At 33.7% G+C, this 20841-nt stretch overlaps 1 protein-coding gene across 2 annotated transcripts; it reads right to left on the bottom strand.

Moving 5' to 3' along the window:
- Positions 1–3105: 3105 nt before the first annotated feature.
- On the bottom strand, positions 3106–20129 carry ptpdc1a (protein tyrosine phosphatase domain containing 1a). 2 transcript variants are annotated; one of them, XM_073825815.1, is made up of 10 exons: positions 19990–20129; positions 15981–16079; positions 12778–12949; positions 11444–11524; positions 11245–11363; positions 8792–8929; positions 7539–8674; positions 6463–6648; positions 4461–4571; positions 3106–4376 (listed from the first exon to the last, which is right to left on the bottom strand). In XM_073825815.1, exons 2-10 carry the CDS (start codon positions 16069–16071, stop codon positions 4242–4244), a joined length of 2169 nt encoding a protein of 722 aa, XP_073681916.1. In that variant the 5' UTR covers positions 16072–16079; positions 19990–20129; the 3' UTR covers positions 3106–4241. The 2 variants fall into 2 exon arrangements, with proteins under 2 accessions (XP_073681916.1, XP_073681917.1); XM_073825816.1 differs by having other exon boundaries at positions 3106–4305.
- Positions 20130–20841: the final 712 nt, after the last annotated feature.

The raw sequence follows: 20841 nt of genomic DNA, 5'->3' as shown, positions 1-20841 counted from the left end.
GGAAGCTGAAGGCTAGTCGGCTAATAGCTAGTAGCGATGAACACCCGCGGTCAGCGTCTGTGCTGAGACTCCAGGACCCGGATGAACGCGTACAGGACTGACGGCGGGGGACCTCCCTCTCAGCTCGCGCGCTCCAGTATGTGAGAGAGTTGGTACTGATATGCAAGAAAACATTTTTTTAATTAAAAATAAAAAAACAACTAAATACATAAATACACTACGAGTCAAACGTTTCTGAACAGTAAGATTTTAATGTTTTGTAAAGAAGTCTCTTCTGCTTACCAAGCCTGCATTTATTTGATCCAAAGTACAGCAAAAACAGTAAAATTATGAAAAAAAAAAATTATATTTAAAATAACAGTTTTTTATTTTAATATGTTTTAAAACGAAATTTATTCCTGTGATTTCAAAGCTGATTTTTCAGCATCATTACTCCAGTCACATGATCCTTCAGAAATCATTCTAATATTCTGATTTGCTGCTCCAAAAAACATTTATTGTTATAATGTTGAAAACTACTCAGCAGAATTTTTTCAGCTTTCTTTGATGTATAGAAATTTCAAAGAACAGCATTTATCTGAAATAGAAATCTTTTTAATATTATAAATGTCTTTATCATCACTTTTACGTAAAAGTATACATTTCTAGAATTTCTTTCTAAAAAAATTATACTGACTCTAAGCTTTTGAATGGTATATTGTATAATATTACAAAAGCATTTTATTTCAGATAAATGCTGTCCTTTTGCAGAATTCTGCAAGTGTACTCAACTGTTTTAAATATTGATATTAAAATGTTTATTGAACAGCAAATCAGCATATTAAAAATGATCATGTGACACTGAAGTCTGGAGTAATGATGCTGAAAATTTAGCTTTGATGATAAGAATGAATTACATTTTAAAATATGTTCAAACAGAAAGCAGTTATTTTAAATAGTACAAATATTTCACAATATTACTGCTTTTGCTGTATTTTGGATCAAATAAATGCAGGCTTGGTGAGCAGAAGAGAATTCTTTAAAAAAAACAAAAATATTGCTGTTCAAAAACTTTTGACTGGTTGTGTAAGTAAAATCTATTGCCTATATATATATATATATATATACTTAACGTTACTTGAGGAAATATAGAAATTATCATTCAAATTTATTTTGATCGACAAAACTGCTTTGTACAGAAGATATATCTACTTGTATGTATTCGGGAGAGAGGAGTTAATACGTGTTCTAGGGATGGGAAAGACATTTTTCTTAAAGCGTAGAATATATGGATATGTCTGGAATATTTCATATCGACTGATTTATTGTGCATTTATTCTCAATGGATACTGCAACATCCGGTGCAGCAAAATTAAATCTTGGCGACGTCTCACAGCAAAATAGTTCCACTGAAGGTAGGCTTATTTACATAACTCTGTAACTCTTATTTTCTGTAACTCTACTATTTGATATATAATAGACTAGAAATATGTATAATATACTATATTATAATTAAGTTATGATCGACAGTTATTAGAATATGATACAGTTTTACTACTACCACAGTTTAGGACGACGATACTACACCGGAAGCTCACGTAGCGCTGAGATTTTAGCCACAACACGTCGTAAGTGGTTGACGAATTCATTGATTTCTAAAACCCATTTATTCATTAAAATGTTTTAAGTGAAGTTGCTGTATTAACCAACCACCAGATGGGGCTGTTGATCTGGATATAAGTCTTGCTAGAATCTTCTCATGATGAAGTATAACACTGCTTTTCAAACACTAATAATATCTTTTAGGCCTACTTATCATCTAGATTACAAAAAAAAAACATTCACTGTTGATTCAAACAATCAGCAACACACTAAATTTCACATAAATATATGACCTTGGACCACAAAACCAGTCTTAAGCAGCAGGAGTATATTTGTAGCAGTAGCCAACAATACATAGTATGGGTCGAAATTATCGATTTTTCTCTAATTTAATTTCTTTAAAATCATTAGGATATTAAGATCATGTTCCATGAAGATATTTTGTAAATTTCTTACCGTAAATATATCAAAACTTAATTCTTGATTAATAATATGCATTGCTAGTAAGAACTTCATTTGGACAATTTTAAAGGCGATTTTCTCAATATTTTGCACCCTCAGATTCCAGATTTTCAAATAATTGTATCTTAGGCAAATTTTGCCCTATCATAACAAAACCATACATCAATGAAAAGCTAAATTTTTGCTGCTTATAGCTGGTTTTGTGGTCCAGGGTCACAAATAGGCCTAATAGGTTAAACTATATAGGTGCAAACAGCCTTGAAATCTGAAGATCTAAGATCCAAGGTCTGCAAGTGTATATAACCATTAAAAAGAGATAAAGTGAATAAAATAAAATAAAATAAAATAACAAATTACAAGACCAAGATTTTTCAGCCAGTAGCATATTGAAATGAAATGATCTGTGAGTTAGTATTTAGTAATCAGATTGCCAGGGTATGTCATATGCCCATTTAATATTCACCCAAGATGGTACATAAATCATCCCTGAAGACATGTACAATTATTTATTTATTTGTAAATGGATAAAGTGGGCCAGCCTAAAACAAAATAAACCAGAGATGAACTTCTTCATAGATCCAGCAAATGATACCAAAAAATAGCACATACCTAAATTCAGATTCATCTTCATATCTGGCATATCTTTCAATTAGAATATAAAACACCATTTATCACACTTTGTTGGATTTATGCATGGAAAATTACTTTCTGACCTAGTGGGACATAAGGCAGGGAAAAGGGTGCCCTTTTGCGCAACTTGAGTTTGTTTGATGCACTCCTGGCAATAATTACGGCTGCAGGGCAGCTCCAGAACAGGCAGAATGAAAAGATCCAGACACACAAGACAAGACAGAGTCTTATAAAGAGTGTTCTGCTTTTCAAACATGCTAAGCACTTTTAAAACTTCATGTGTTATCTTGCCTTATTCAAAACCTGAAATTGGTTGCTGGGCAACACTTCAAAAACTATAGCGGGACACAGAACAATCAGAATGAATATTCGCAGCATTGGCTGACCTCAGTAAAACTGATGTTTTCTTTCATGAAATACAATCCACACACATGCAAATAAACAGGATTTATTTATAAGTTTAATAAAGAAACTTGCTTAATGGAGACAAGGTTGAATTATGATGTTAATAAGACAGTGTGCCAAAGTAACATTCCGAATGTTTATTTTATATACTTGAATGAAAATGTAATAAATAAAAAAAAGAAGTGCTTTGGAAAATCCACAATAATCTGTCTTTAGGATTTGGACGAGAAAACATCTTACAATTCTTCCACAGACATAATTGAATAAACATGTATTCTGCTGGCTACATGATATTTACTTAAAAAGACAATGATAGCATTAGTTGACAAATGAGGTCAGTTTCAACACCACAGTATTATCTAGTACTAAAACACCACATGACACACATATCTGTACACATTCATGTACTTTTTAAGTCAAAGAAGCAGCTTAGTAATAAATAATGCCAATAAAAGGTTAAGAGCATCCTGCAAAAGCCTGTCTACAGGGCAGTATTTTGCTTTATTTTAGCAGGAATTGTATTGATATATTCTAAAATTATTTTTGTGAAAATCAAGTCCATGCTAAGCTATTCCTAATGTAAACTGCATTGCATTATGAATGAAAGCATTCAGTCGTCTTCTATTGTACCGTAAATAGAAATTGCAAAAGGCAAGAATCAGCAAATCTGGCAATTTGCTTCAATAAAAGCATACAAGATTGTATCATAAACTGAGATGTTGCACAGTGATATTATTTGGTTTAGTAAATAATGAGGTACATCTACCATTATCTCTCTATTCAAACAGTACATGACAAAACATTTTCATGAGAATCCTCAGTTCGTTAGAGCCAAACAAAAGCATTAACATAAATACATAACTTACTTATTAATAAATAGTTTCCTCGGTTAGCTAATAAATATTGTGTATCAAAAATAAACTATTAAGAAAAACAAATTAGAAAAATAGCCTAACAAAACCTTGTGGCACACACATGTATGGCAGTACTTATTGTTTTCTCACAAATAAGAACATTAAAATATTTTTGAATAAGTAATCATGGCAAAGACACCACTGAAAACAGAAAAAAAAAACTGTTAATCTGTTAGTTTGTGTCTTTGTGTTTGTTTTTACTTCAAAATTACAGTGTAGACTCCAGACTTCAGTTTCCTGCCATCTTGATCAGGGTACATGGGAACAGTGGCAGGTCAGCTCAAGCTCCTCCATTGCTTTTGCCCTCAAGTCACTGAGGACAGGAATCATGACGTCTTTCAGAGTCTTATAAATTAACTGCCCATTTTCTAAATCTGAGGAAATCTGGATTACACAAAGATTAGAATCACAATTACGTTTTGTGACACTTTTTTTTTTCAGATTATTTATACTTGACTTTTGACTTACCCAAGTAAATGCTTTGATTGTGCGTTCAAAAAAGGCATTCTCAACCTCCTCTGGTATTTTAAGCAAATGAGCGGCGCAGTCGAGAATACACAGAAGAGTTTGTTTTTGTCCCTAAACAACATAAAAAGACACACAGATGTTTTAACATAAACAATCCATTTAGCTAGTGGAAAAAACGTCTCATTTGTAATAAAATATACTCTAAAGCAGTGGTTCTCAACCAGAGGGCTGAGGCCCTCTAGGGGGGTGTCTGCGAACCTTTAGAGGAGCGCAATAAGCCTTTAATATTAATAAATGTAATTTAATTATGAATGAAAGCATTCAGTAGTCTTCTATTATACTTTCTATTGTTCACAATAAGATTTATACCATGCAACTCAAAAATAGGTTACATTTTAGTTTACATTTTTTTTCAGTAGATTCGATTAGAACTAGATTAGAACTGTTTAGCTACATTTTGTGATGATACAAGAAATAAAGTAGTTGAGATGTGCTATACAGTATATATAGTGACTATATACTACATAAATAGTGGTGTTTTAAAGGATCAAATGTAAATTCATGTCCCTGTCACATTTTCTTGGTAAAATTAACATTACTTATACTATCAGAAAAAGAAAATAAAAGGATAAAACAATTGTATTTAATATTTTTGTTTTACCAAATGTAATCAATATTCTATTAAAGCCATGTATGAATCTCATCAAGTTTTTCTGAGCATTTTACATTTATTAAAATAGCTCAAGGCAGTAACAATTTAAACAATTTTTTTTATTTACGAAACTATGTTCAGCTATTCCTTTTAATAGTTAACTTTTGACTATTTTTAAAACTTTTCGGAGTATCAGTCATCAAAGCTCAATAAATATTGGTCACAGACATTTACTTTAAATTACCCCAAATGGTTACTCACTAAAAACTCCCACAGATCATGTCTTATTTTTAGTTAAAATGGTTATATCCAAGTGTGCGAGTCTTCACATTACACCTTTATTATTGTATATTCAAACTGATTTCTAAATGTGGAACACGCACAAGAGGCGGGATTTATCACATGAACCAATCACAGCCAAACATAGCCAGTCATATCCAACTATATTGCCTTCTTTCACGTGACTTTCCCCTGTTCAATCTCAATTATCCCCCACAAAACTCAAGGCATGCTTTAGGAGGGCTGTTAAAACTCAATGGGCTAAAGTAGGCGAGAAAGACACAGAATCTAATTGCAACTTTAGCTTTTGTACTAGTTTTTTTAGAGACATATACAGTACAGACCAAAAGTTTGGACACACCTTCTCATTCAAATGAATGAGAAGGTGTGTCCAAACTTTTGGTCTGTACTGTATATTTTTCTTTTTATGAAAGCTTTTACTCTACATTTGTGCAGTTTTCAGTGGTAATATTTTATTTAATAAATATTTTTTAAATGGGTTTTTATACAAAAACTGCTTTTTATGTAAAATTCACTTTATAAAAGACCCACATTTCTAACTTTAATTCATGGGTATAACATGGATAATTTCACATGGTTTAGTGTAAGATTTTTGCCCATCTTTTGGAAAATCCAGTTTTAGAAGTTAAAAAAAAAACTTTTACCAGTAGGTGGCTGCAGAGCTCCACTATTTGCTATTTGACCACCTGAAAGATATTTTTTCACAAGTTTTTTCAGTTGAATTCATATCTACAGTACAGACCAAAAGTTTGGACACACCTGAATGAGAAGGTGTGTCCAAACTTTTGGTCTGTACTGTATTTTTAGGAAAATGCCACTGGTATACAGATAAAGTGTATTGTGTGGATGCGAATTAAGTTGGATATAATACATATATTCAACTTTACATATAGAGCTGTTTAATAAGGCACTTAACATTTCATTTCTTTTTTATTACAAAAGTAGTACAAGAATCTCAGTCAGGAGGGCTTTTAAAAATTGTCTCGGGCAAAGATGAAGGCCTCGGAGTAATAAAGGTCGAGAACCACTGCTTTAAATGTGGCTTGATACCTTATCGAGTGAATTCAGAGCATGTTGGGGATTGAGTCTGTTTCCAGCCAAGGTCTCCACATCTTCTTTTGTGATGACTGGCTCCTTTAGTTGTTCTAGCCAAGACCACATGAGCGTGGAGAGCACCACAGGATCTCTCTCGGTACACAACCTCTCCCAAGCACCTTCACGGGAGTTCAGCTCTGTCTGAGGGGCGACAGCAATTGCAGAAACAACTGAAAGTTACTGAATTAAAGGGAGTCATGAACTGAGAAACCAAAATTCCCTTGATCTTCTAACATATAAGAGGACATTGTACTACTATAAGAACATTGTTTCAGAATTCAAAACTTTCTTGTTAATCTAAAAACAGCTTATATTGTCTGCTAAAATGACTAAAAATGGTTGTAGAATGTGCCACTCTATGATGTAATAGACCAAGTTTTAATTAGGCGATATAAACTTGCTTATGTGAGAATAAAGTCTGAATTGTGAGATAAATTAAATAAATGTTATATGAAAAAGAATAGTAATAGCTTTAAATAATTTCATGCTGTAACTGTAAGGATAATACAATACGTCAGGTCTATGCAAAAAACAGAAATACAGATGGCTCAATACAGAAATTTTTAATGAAGATCCAGACCATGTCAGTAAGAACTTGGTCATTTTACACTTCATTTTACTGCGGATTCGATTACAAACAAGGCATAATTTGACGCAGCATTTTCAGAAAGATTGTAACTAAAAGACGATGCTGTGCCGACTATATTGGATCCGACAGTAATGTCACAACACACAAGTGTTAGTAACTTTTTATTGGTCACTTTATTATATCACACTGTTGTTTTGTACTTATGCATCCATCTATGAAGGTCGTAGGCTGTCAAACATACACAAGTATTAGCCAATCATAGCAGAGGTGTAAATGTAAAAATTTTGATAACATTACAAGTGGACCTCAGAAAAGTACAAATGAATAAAAATGGCAGTTCAGGACCCCTTTAATATCTAAGGTTGTGTTATAGAACAACAAGATATGGAATTGAAGTTCTGAGACTCCATGGCATACAAGATGTTTGTAGTATTGCTCCTACCTGCCACATTGAGACTGTGCTTCTGAGGTCTTCTCCATCGATGTCCATCGTCAAAGCTTTGGCCACAAACAGATGACGAGTCTCAGGTGAGAGTTCACTTTGAAGTGTTAAACTAGGAACATCTGTCAGTTGTTGTGTTGTGTTTTCATTAGTGCTGAGGTGACTTTGGCCGCCTTGACACATTAAAAACATGCTGTCGCCGGTCCTCCCTAGAAAGCCATAGGACATGCTGCGCTTTGTCTCCTTCAGAGGTACCCGTTTTACGGAGACAGGAGAGCAGGGTACTTGGCCTTCAGCTTTTTTGGACTGTACCAGAGAGCTACAGGAACTAGTTAAAGAGCCATGTTTGGGACTGTTTTTGATTTCGGCTGTCAATAGGGATGGGAGAAGATCAGGGGTTTGTGTTGTTAATCTGCTCTGCGACACATAAACTTCTGTAAAGTTTAACCCAGATTTGCTTCCTAAAGCATTCTGGGGACTTTGTAGTATTTGCACCCTGGGGTCCAGTTTGTGCAAGGCTGAGTCGCTGTAGCTAAGACACTTGCTCAAGATGAGCTGAGACTTGTAGGTATTGTCTACCGTCGGCCATCTCCAAAGCACATCGAACTCCTGGTCGCTACAGAGCGGCCGGTCATGAGGTGGATTACACCGGGTCTCTTTAAATAGCAAGCTGGGTTGGTCGGGAGAGCGAGGTGAGGATATAGGAATCCCTTTTCCTCTCATCTCCTTCCCTAACTGCTGAAGGGCTTGCAGCGAGACAGTCTTCTCCACTTCCTCTGTGAGGTCTGGGATGTCCAACACCTCCTCTTCCACCGTTTGCCGGTCCTCTGCTATGTCCAGAAGGAGCCTGCAGACTAGGTGTATGATTTTTGGCACGTTCTTCATGAGACGTGCTTCGTAGCCGTGCAGCAGGTGCCGCTGACGAGTCATGTACTGTGACAATGTGACCGCGTGAGCTTTGGGCTCAGCACACGAGAATACACTCCGCAGTGGCACAAGGAACTGGGCGAACTCGCGCACACACAACAGCTGGCCGCGAGTCTGGATGGAATTTGGACGTTTAGCTCTAACAAACAAAATGGCCTGGTCTGCACTCATCCGGGATGTGAATACTAAGAAGCATGCTATTAAGACACCTGTGAAAGGAGGAATGTGCATTAAGGGTAGTTAATAATCAGATAAATCTTTTGCAGTCATCTTCTAAAATTCTTATATTTTCAGAGCAAAGTTTTCAAAAGATTCAAGATATTGACCTGTTCTGCCAAGTCCAGCATGGCAGTGGACAGCCATTTTCCCCTCTTGCATGGCAAATGACATCACCTTCACCATGTCAAGGATAGTAGTCAAGGATGCCACGCCATAGTCCTTCCAGCCGAAGTTGTAAAAATAAACTGGAAAAAGTAAAACGTACATATCTTAAGATGAAACAAAGAAGCCACTGAAAAAGAGTAATTCAAGAAATTCAGTTCAGACAGCATATATTTTTGTTTTTTTATTTGCTTTTAGCATGCTAATGTTGCTTGATTCAGAGCTTTATTTTAGAGATGCACAGATTGATCGGCCAGGGTCCAGAATTAGCAGATTTTCTGCATTGCTGGACCGGACCGGTGACCAGCCGGTCAGTCTGCTGATTTTGAGCCGTTCTGTTTTGACGTCACACCTATGGCGACTGATAATGTATTTAGACCAGGCTTGCTCAGCCTAAATGAGTATGTGAGAGAGACTGAAATTAAAACGAACGCCACATTACTCACAGAAAGTTATAGATGTATACTGTGGTAGAAAAAAAGGTTCATGATCAAAATGTTTAAACATGGTTGCAATGTGATTTTATACAATAGTAGTTCAATAAACAAGAAGTTCAAATTAAGAGACTTATATTTTAGATACAATATTGACTGTTTTTGCTTAATTGTGCTGATGAAAATAGTTACAATCAAACCCACAAGCAGAACTGTTGTGTGTCTCAGAGCAACACAGCGGTGTTTCGTTACTGAATTAATCCACAATTTTAAATTAATCAAATGAGTCAATGATTCAATAACTCATTCATAAAGACAGTCACTTGCCTCATTTCTTTAAATGAATCTGTTGAACGAAGGACTCACTCATTAAAAGTAATTTGTCGCCACCTACTTGTGAATTGGTTTCATATTTAAAAATATCATTGCATTTTTTACATTTCTTATTTGTATATTTAAAAAAATATTTAAAACATTAATCTTATAATATTCTTTATGCATTCAAAATTTTGCAGTGTAAATGCATTTATTTCACCTCAGCTTCATCAAACAGTCTGTGTAAATACATCTAATGTCACTTCAGATGCAAAGATCACATTTAATAAGGTTAGGGAAAAAATGAAACATAGAAAGAAACATAGTGGGAAATGACATCTGTTTTGTTATATACAGCAACTCCTTTTCAGTTAATTGTTATTTCTACCTCATTCCAGTCACAGAGCACTTTATATTGAGAGTTGTTTAAGTGAGAGAACATTTGTAACTTTGTTCAGATTGGGGGAATTGTAATGTTTAATATTTTTTGCATTGTAAAAAAGTAAAAATAGCTATCGGCAGGTCAGACTCACAAAAAAAAATGGAATCGGCCAAGAAAATTGCAGTCAGTGCATCTCTAATTTATTTTCTAACCCTTGTCCAAAACCCAGACTTTCATCTTAAACTATTAAAATTCATCAGAAAGGGCAGAATTGAAAATGCGAATTTATCTCTGCAGGTGGCGCTTTCAGAACAGCAGAAATATAGTGCTTTCACCTGTAATGGCTGTAAACAAAACGTGCAGTGCTCATGTTTATTCAATTAAATCATAAACTTTTTAAGTTTAATCATTAAATTAAGCTAAATTGCAATTATTGAGGCCTTTTGAAATTACCTTTTGTAATTTCTTGTACCATTTAAGAATTTAAATGGCTTTAAATTTGATACAACTAAATGTAAGACTTAAAAAAAAAAAAAAAATTGATGTGGTGGAAATTTGAATTACAGATCACAAAAGACAGGCCCAAATAACCCCATAGTTGAAGAACACCTTTATCCAGCTTATTCTTTAAGTAAGCCTATGGGAAAACAATGAGAAGAATATGTGCAGTAAATGGTAAAATGGTTTGCACTACAAACCAGTGTGTACATTAAAATAATATTAGACACACCAATTTGCAATATCAAGCAGTAAAACAATAGCTGGACGCAGATAAGACCGGAAGCCAGACCTATTAAATTTATAAATGGCTAAAATAAGGTGGATAATATGTTGTCTGTTTTTTATGTAAAATCGTACTCCATTCTTTGTGGATAACTGGGAATATAAATTATATAACACACAGAGGATCTCTCATCAGTGCTGAATCTTCCTTAATTTGAGAGACGTTTCATGCATGTTTCGACATGCTTCGCTTTTCGGAAATTGCGCCTTACATAGTTTCCCAGAAGGTGCTGTCTATAAGCACAGCAGCACTCTCAGGAGATCTTGTTAAGGGCTGCCAATTCCCCTAAGCCTAAAAACCTAAATGAAAGCTGAACAACTCCTGCAAACAGGATCACATCATGTATATAAAGGAAATATTGCATAAAGGGTACTTTAGCTTGTCCAACACAATGACAATTTAATGTGATAACAGTCAGCCTGATTCCCCTAACTACTGAGAGAGGAAGAGGTGTTTGTTTGTGTGCATGTGTGAGTTACTCACTCCCTGCCTCCATGAAAACCTCTGGGCGATAGGTGAATGCGCTCTCTGGCTCCAGAGTGCTGCCGCAGCTGGCATGTTCCCCTGGACGCTGCAGGTTGATTACCGTCTTTAAGCCACACCTAGAAGGAAGTAAGATTAAGCATCAGCAAAAACATCCGTAGTGCATCTTGGGAATAGCTTTCCGCGCAGTACAACATACGTGTGAAACTGTTCGATGACACTGAATTTTTCAATGATTTCGGTTGAAGGTCTTGCCATGGCTAACAGGTTATCAGTTATCCTGTGAAGAGAGAATAAATAAGATATCAACAAAATATCTTAATACAACATTAATACAAATATTACAAAATAAGAACTGAAAAAAGGTTAAAAATGGGAAAATGTTTCAGAAAAGCAAATGGTTAATATGCAAACCAGCAATTTGATTTATTGTAATATTAGCATCAAAGGCAATTTTCATAGAAAATTACATTATATTATATTAAATTATATTATATTAAATAACTAAATAATAAAATAAAAGCTATACTCATGGAAAATATTTTTTTGCCTTTGTTTTCTTTAACAATATCAGTATCGCATGCTATTTTCCTTAAAAAAAAAAATATATATATATATATATATATATATATATATATATATAGATGGATTACATTTAATTAATAATTAAATGATAATATATGAGATCTAAATTGTAATGGATTAAATTAAATAAATGTTTAAAATATTTGTTGCCTTCAACAATATCAGCATCAAAGGCTATATATGAAATATAAAATGTAATGGATAAAATTAAATTAAATTAGTACAATTGTGTTGCCATTGTTGCCTTCAACAGTATCAGTATCATAGGCTATTTTCATAAAAAATAAAATAAAAAATATCTAAAATATAAATAAATATGGATTAAATTAAACAAAAAATTAGGTTGCCTTTGCTGCAAACAATATGAGTATCAAAGGACATATATATACACATGTCATAATCTAAAATGTAATTGATTAAATTAAATTTCTTACATTTTTCTATCGAAGGCTTATATAATATAAAATATAATAGATTAAATTAAATTATTCAATTAAATTAAAATAAGATATTTAATTGAATCTATTACATTTTATATCAATTTTTTTGTTGCCTTCTACAGTATCAGTATCAAGCTATAACTAAAATATATCAAAGTCTTTGTATAAAATATCAAATGTAATGGATTAAATGAAATATCTAAAATTATTGAATGTGTTGCCTTCAACAATATCAGTATCAACAGCTATTTTCATGAAAAAAAAAAATATATATATATATATATATATATATATATATATATATTAATATATATATATATATTTAAAATATAAAATGTAATGGATTAAAAATAAATTAATTAAATTGCCTTCAACAATACATCTGAGTTCTGAATTGTTAAGGACTACTACAATGAATAGCTGTTGATGATAAAATATTTGACATGTTCACTTCAAACAATGCACATTTGTCCGTTTCATTCGACTAGAGAGCAAGAAGACAGCTTACCAGGAGGAGTAGAGTCCCTTGATGGCTTGTTCTTTGTCGCTCCAGCGAGAGGGGTTTTCGTATTTGCATGCTCGACCGCCACAAGCCATGGAGCACTGCATATGTCCTGGGATGACATGCCTCAAGGTCTCACCCACCTTGGTGTATTTTGCAGTGGGTACTCTGACATTAACTGCAGAGACAGATGAAGAAAAATTAGTCTTCAAAATTTAATCATCAGACCTAATAGCTTCAATCTAAACATGACATTACATCCACAGTGCGTGATGTTAGTCTGTGCCTCGGACATGCTAAGCGCCACAATAACTCTTTGTGAAGAGGAAGTCAGAACTTCCACGGCTGAGCTACGCCGCCTCCTCAGGATCTTCAGCAAGATCTCTGAAGCCGAGTGCTGGCGCGTCTTTCGCAACCCCATGAAAATCTCGTCTACTAAGCCCGTCTCTGCATGTCACTCGTCTAAAGTGCCGGTGACACTATATTTAGCACAGCCTGAACAAACTAAGCGCTGACCCCAGAGCAGTGAATCATCACTACACAATCACCGTGCTTCACAAAAGAGGCATGAGAGACCAATACAATCCACCCGGTTCATCAGTTGCACTTGAAGGGGATCTCCATGGCGACCAAGTCCGAAGTCAGTGGGAGGCTGTGCAGAAGCTTGTGTGCGCCGTCTCAGGTGGAGGAGAAACAGGATGGTGAGTTTTATGGAAATGCTTTGAATGCATAACCATGAATGCATTTCGACAAAACAAGGCTAGAATCGCACCTTTTCAACTAATGTATTCCATCTGCCACGCTGAATACAAAGATTTTATGTAACTCAGAGAACAAAAACTAAATGCTACATAAAAGGAAAGTAGTTTCCTCATACGTCAGTCACCTCAACGTCTGAAAAGGCTTATGAAACTTTTGTTACCATGGCCATTAGAGTGTCCTTTCTCACCTAACCCACTTGAATTCAGAGAAAATTAAAAGGAGATGCATCATCTCTGTACTTAAAGGGGCTAATTGAGACAGAATGAGTCACTTAAAACAGATTGGGAAGCTACACTACAAAAGACTTTTCAATGTCTGCACCAGTCTAAATAAGGTAATGTAGCCGTTTTATTACCCTTCATGGAAAAATGGTAGTATGCAAAAATATACTTTTGAAAAAAAGATCTGCACACATCCAAAATTGTCCAAAAAAGCTCATATCAATTTATTATACAGAGGACAAATACACATCAAAGTGCAAAAAAGTGCAGCAAAACATTTACTTGAACCATTTTTACTGTTTTTAACCATTCAAAAATACAATAAAATAAGTAATATTGTAAAATATTATTACAATTTAAAATAACTGTTTTCTATTGTAATATTTTTTTTAAATATAATTTAGGGCTGTCACAAATTATTCTTTTGGTAATCGTTCAAACATTCTGACGATTAATCGAGTAATTGGATCATTATAGCTATTTTTTGTACTAATAAAAATAGCAAAAAATAAGCCTTTAAAAAAATATAACAAATGCCTTCAGAAGGCACCAGTGGCCTGACGATTGTTTTTACACTTTGTGATCTAATTCTTAATATTTAATTCAAATGTCCACTTCATCTTTCATATTTGACCATTTCTATACTACGGTGGCGTTTTAGTGCCACATTTAAAAATGTAAAAAGAAAAAAAAAAATCTAAAATGACAAGATTAAAGTCATAATATTTTGAGAAATAAGTCAATAAGTAATTACGAGAATAGAGCCGAAATGTTTTAAAAATAATTTCGAAATTTTTAGAGAATAGAGCCAAAATGTTTTAAAAAATAATGTCGAAAAGAATAAAGTCGAAGTTACGTGTATTAAATCGTAGCAATTACAGTTTTAATATTTTGAGAGTATAGCCTTGTCGTTTTGTTGCTTTTAATATAACACAGCTCGGCTTTCAAACTCTGTCCGTTTTATCATGAGATTAATTATAAATGTGTTTTTCCTCTTTATTTCAAAGTTTATAATGGTATAAACCTGAAGAAGCTTTGGAAGGAATGAAAAAAGCATTCTCAACATTTCGACTTTATTCTCGAAACTTTGACTTTATACATGAAACATTTCGACTTTATCGTCTAAATATTCAGACTTTATTCTCATAATTTTGACTTTATTCTTGCAATCCTAGATTTTTGTTTTGTATTTTTAACGTGCCACTAAAACACTGTCATACTTTATGACAGAAATGCTACAGCCATTGTAATTTCTTGAATATGTCGACATCAAAACGTGTAAACGAGTGAGGGTTTAGCATATTGATAACGGTTAGCATATTGAGAAAGACACTGATGTATTATTATGTGTTTGTGTAGGTTTATAAATGATTTACCTTACCAAACTGATGAAATGACGCACATTGCATTCCCAGATGATCATTATGATAACCCTAAACTCAAACTGGAGTTTGAGACACTCCACACATGTAAATGACAACAGTTTGTGTGGAGCAGCATTTACTGTGAATGGAGCCGCTCTGACACAAGCGTAGCGTACGCAACCTACACGCATGTAAATAATTCAAAGTGCATATATTTAATTCACAATAGCATTGTGTTTTATTATGATTTTAAAATGGGTTTAATATATCATGCAACCCTAAAAAACGGTCTAATAATGCATTTCATGGATTATTGTCCGTGGAATGCGCCACTTCCGTTTTTTGTTTTTTTTTTAAATCGAGTACTCGAACTGAACCGAGGCCCTAATGTTAATTTATTCCAGTGATGGCAAAGTTGCATTTTCAGCATTATTACTCCAGTCTTCAGTGTCACATGATCTTTCGGAAATCATTCTAATATGCTGATTTGGTGCTCAAAAAACATTTCTTATTATTAATAATATTGAAAACTATTGTGCTGCTTAATATTTTTGTGAAAACTGTGATTTTCCTTTTTTCATAGGATTTTTTTAATGAACAAAGTTCAAAACAACAGCATTTATTTGAAACATTAACATAATTCTGTAACAAAATAAATGTCTTTATAATCACTTTTGAATGATTTAATGTGTAAGTGCTAAATAAGAATATTAATTTCTTAAAACATCTTTCTGACCCTTCCTGATTTTTTAAATGTCATTTATAAACAAAACGCTGTTAAATATTTGCATAACAGAATCTCACCTTAATTATTTTCAATACAGACACTGTATTTGCAGTAACAGAAACAGCAGTATATTACCTGGCTCCATGTCAGTGCTGGACTCTCTGCTGTTAGCTGAACTGCCGGTGGAGTAGGGCATGTCACTCAACAAACTGACGCCTGCTGCCATGACCGACACTGAAAGATGGGAGCAAACATGGTGTCAAAGCCTCAGACACAAAACAATGGCAGGGTAAACAGTCAAGACATAACATAAACGAGGAAGTTGTAAAGCTTGTTGCCTAGGAGTTTCCTCTCCCAGGAGGAAAATGTACTAAGTGTGGTGTTGTGTCACATTGGATCTAGCATCACTGCAAGTGGCATTTATAATGAGCAAGGAGGTTACAACCTCTTCCCTCAATAAGCTCTAGATAAGAAGAGAGTTATAAATGAACCTTAATTATATAATTAACCTTATAAATTAATGAGAGGATTACAGATTTCCGGTCTTTTGTTATTGTGTGTACTAAGTAAGGTTTTATTCCTATTCTACACTTGTATGCTATGAAAGCCTCAAAGTGTCAGTTTAACCCTACACTCCACTGTATATCAAGTGTCAACGGTCGACTACTCACATTACCATTGTGACTGTAATAGCCATTACTTTAATCACAGGTAGGAGTGGCAATGACTGTAACCATCGTGCTCTACAAACAGAGCTATTACTTCTAGATTTATAATAATATTTTGCATGTTAAATTAGTACTGACAAGGTCTAATAGTGTTATTGTGCAAAATTGGGACTTACTATACCTAATCACATTTTCTAAATGCAGTCTGAAGCATTAAGAGGAGTTACATTTAATGCACTTGGCATAGACCCACAGCCTGTTCTGACTTACTCATATACAGTGTCTAAACTGCAATAAACGTTCTCCTGTAGCTTAAAATCAAATCTATATACTTGTGTGAACATAAGTTGAAAATTCCTCCTTGAGCTCTCAATGTTATACTGAAAAAAATGGTGTAAACAAGATTTTAGTATCATTAGTTTTAGTAATTTTGTTGTGTTTTTCATTTTATTTATTTGTAGTATACACAAACTGTAATCAATTTTTTTTTATTTAAAAATGTGTTTTAATTAAATTTAACTATTATTACCCTGGTGTAAAAACAATTTTCACTCAGAGATTGCTAGTAAATTTCAGAAATACACTACCAGTCAAAAATTTTCTGAACAGAAAAGTTTTCATGTTTTTAAAGAAGTCTCTTTTGCTCACCAAGCCTACATTTATTCGATCCAAAGTAGAGCTAAAACAGTAAAATTATTATTTTTACTATTTAAAATAACTGCTATTTGAATATATTTTAAAATGTAATTTATTACTGTGATTAAAGCTAGATTTTCAGCATCATTACTCCAGTCTTCAGTTTCACATGATCCTTTAGAAATCATTCTGAGAAATTATAGAAATTAATATATGTTTATTTAGCAGGAATGCTTTAAATTGATCAAAAGTGATGATAAAGACATTTATAATGTTACAAAATATTTCTATTTCAGATAAATGCTGTTCTTATGAACTTTCTTTCAAAGAAACCTGAAAAAAATCCTACTCACCTGTTTTCAACAGAAGCAATTCAGAATATTACAATGATTTCTGAAGGATCATGTGACTGGAGCAATGATGCTAAAAATGTAGCTTTGAAATCACAAGAAGAAATTACATTTTAAAATATATTCAAATAGAAAACTGCTGTACTTTGGATCAAATAAATACAGGCTTGGGGAGCAGAAAAGACTGCTTCACAAAAAAAAAAAAACATTTAAAATCTTACTGTTCAAAAACTTTTGACTGGTAGTGTAATTACCAAGAAACAGCAAGTGACACATTGTTACACAGTTATATATATAAAAAATGTATTCTTCAAACTGTTTCAAACAAGAATTTGTCAAGCCAACATTCAAATTTTGTACTTACAAACACTTCCCTCCATTTTTTTTTTACCAATAATCGAAAGTGGATTACAATAGTGCTGCTTTAAGTAATGACTATTTGCGTTGGGTTTCTGTAGCGAACCTTTAGCACATTCAGGATGATGTTAGCGGTCATTTGACACACCATAATTAATTCACACTGTAAAATGAGAAGATGCGTGACAGCAGACTGGCATTATGAGACTCATTTGCATTGTAACATACACTTCTCCTTACACACTAATCCAAAAGAGACTAAGTGAATCCCCACACGAGCCATCCAAAAACTCAACCCGACACTAGTCAATCAGTGCGTGCTCTTCATCTGATTAGGAATGGATTTTTCCTAATCCTGATCAACACTTTAGTATAAAAGAGACAACTTATCTCAGGTGCTTTCAAGTTTAGCTCCTTAATTCATTCCTATTTTAGTCCTGCATTTCAGGTGATTATAATGGCTATAATGTATTTTAATAAATTAACATTATGAACATGCTTGCAAACAATATTCCAGCTGTCACCCTTACAAAAGCTGTTGGGAGTCTGAGCATGAACGCTGCCCACTGGATTTAATCAAAGGGCGGTGATCACTTTCATCTAAACTTTGAACTGATTTTTCAAAGCGTTTTCAAAACCAACAGAGTTACGAAAAGCACTATACACATACTTTATATCAGATTAGTGTGACTATTGACTATTATGCATTCATTATTATGCGTTAACAAAACTACTAACTGCTTGCTGTTATCACTAGCTACCATTTTGATGACTGTGCTGATAAAATGATAATTGTTTGTGTAATAACCCATCAAATTAACCTGTAGTTTATTCAGCATGTCCCTTCATTATACTGTTAAGCCACAAGCACTCAGCATACTGTAAATGACAGCTTAAATGTCTTAGTGAATGTGTTTAGTTAGGCTTACACGGCCTTTCAAATACACTGTTACCTCAGCCAATCATAGCACTCAGTGAAGCGTTTAGAGAAGTCTTGCTGTTGTTGCTGGCTCAGTGTCTGACCCTTCGCATGCCCTCGTCTTTAGAAACCACCAAGCACACGTGATGTTTCTGTGGCTACTGATCTATGCAGATATCTATCATGGGAAACATTCGGCTGAGAGTTTATTTACATCAGTATAAGACATCCAGACTAAACTGCATCATGAATTCCAGACCAAGGTCAAGAGGAGAAATTTGTTTTCGTAATGTACTGCTTCCCTGATTACAGAGTGACGTACATTTTATATGCAACATGCAAAAATAAACACACATGATATATTTTTGTTGTTATGTTGGACTAAGTCTATGACAATGCAGTGTTGCTTTGGTTGTTTTAAAAAAATAATCTAAATAAGTTGCCAAGTTTGCATTCCCATCTTAAAATAAATAAATAAATAAATAAATAAAGTTACACACACACACACACACACACACACACACACACTTATACATTTATTTATTTATTTATTATGTTTAATTATTTATAGTCTGGAAACGCAAACTTGCCAAATGAAAAATATACCAATAGATTAACACATACAAGCAACCAATAAATTATGGATTTTTTCTTTTTTTTTTTTTTTTTTATCTGATCAATGACAAATTAATCTTGAACCAACATTACAAGAACAATATATAATAACATTAACAGGGGGAAAATTGCCTATTAAAACAATATATTATTCTGCACATTGGAGATAAGTCATTCTATAAATAAAAGTATAGCGTTGTTATTAAGAGGGAACTGACCCTATATAACAAAAAACCTTGACACGTTACAAATTTTTAATATCTCATCTGTATGAACTTTCTGCTTTGATCCCATAAATGAATCTCTAACATTTATTAATTGCCAGTAATATACATTATAGCTCATAAAAAAGACAATGCAGCTTGTTTTCCCTTTTTGCTCTGTATATCTACCGTTGCTACAAAAGGATTATTGTCTTTATATACATCGTTTCCAAAACAAACCAAGACGCAAATACGCAATAAAAGATCAGCAGAAGAGCAGATCACTAATATGCTGTGTTGTTAATCTTTTGCGGTGCATCTTTCAGCTAGCTAACCTTTAATGCTATTGTGCTAAAAGGGCTAACATTAGGACTCGTGTGTCCGGTTATTACATACCTCGGTCTCTGTATCCGGTTTTTGTTAGCTACAGACCATTGTTGGCATTGGGGTCATGGTGAAATGCAAAAGCATGAATCAACAACAGGCAGAGTGGCATGCATTTGTATCAGTTTCGCTGCTCAAGGGGATGTTACATTGTAACAGGTTGGATGAAACAGATAAGGCTTGTCATTGGCCGATCCGTAGTCATGTGATCAAGTGTGGGCTATAAAGCACGGATGAAGAGCATTGAGCGCATGTGAGGAAATGGGACTAAACACTCGAGGAACGGCACGTTTGGAGGCTGGTTGTGTTTCATGTTAAGTGTTATTGACTCATCTTAAGAGTGTACTTCATCTACTTGAAATAATGAACTGAAGTGCTTGCAAATAGATAACGTTGCCATTACAAATTTCATAAGGCTTCATGAAGGCAAATCCAATAGTCTTTAACCTATGTATATTAATCAAGACGACTATAATCTCTCTCTCTCTCTCTCTCTCTCTCTCTCTCTCTCTCTCTCTCTCTCTCTCTATATATATATATATATATATATATATATATATATATATATATATATATAAAAACAACATTTAATATTTAATTATATACTACCAGTAAACAGTTGTTGGACGGTAAGATTTAAAAAAAAAAGAAGCATTTATTTGATCCAAAATACAGCAAAAGTAGTAATGTTGTGAAATATTTTTACTATTTAAAATAGCTGTTTTCTATTTGAATATATTTTAAAATGTAATTTATTCCTGTGATCAAAACTCAGTTTTTAGCATCATTACTCCAGTCTTCCGTGTCACATGATCCTTTAGAAACCATACTAATATGCTGATTTGCTGTTCAAGAATAATTTAT

Source organism: Garra rufa, chromosome 20 (genome assembly GCF_049309525.1).
Source record: "Garra rufa chromosome 20, GarRuf1.0, whole genome shotgun sequence".
Classification (NCBI taxonomy): Eukaryota; Metazoa; Chordata; class Actinopteri; order Cypriniformes; family Cyprinidae; genus Garra; species Garra rufa.
The sequence above is the reverse complement of the archived record's forward strand: the minus strand, read 5'-3'. Positions and strand labels throughout refer to the sequence as shown.

Coding starts and splice junctions, on each gene's coding strand:
- ptpdc1a (XM_073825815.1), bottom strand. CDS start 16,071: ATGGCAGCAGGCGTCAGTTTGTTGAGTGACATGCCCTACTCCACCGGC. Junction 8,675..8,791: donor TGCTGGACTTGGCAGAACAG/GTCAATATCTTG, acceptor CTCCTTTCACAG/GTGTCTTAATAGCATGCTTC. Junction 4,377..4,460: donor CAATCAAAGCATTTACTTGG/GTAAGTCAAAAG, acceptor TGTGTAATCCAG/ATTTCCTCAGATTTAGAAAA.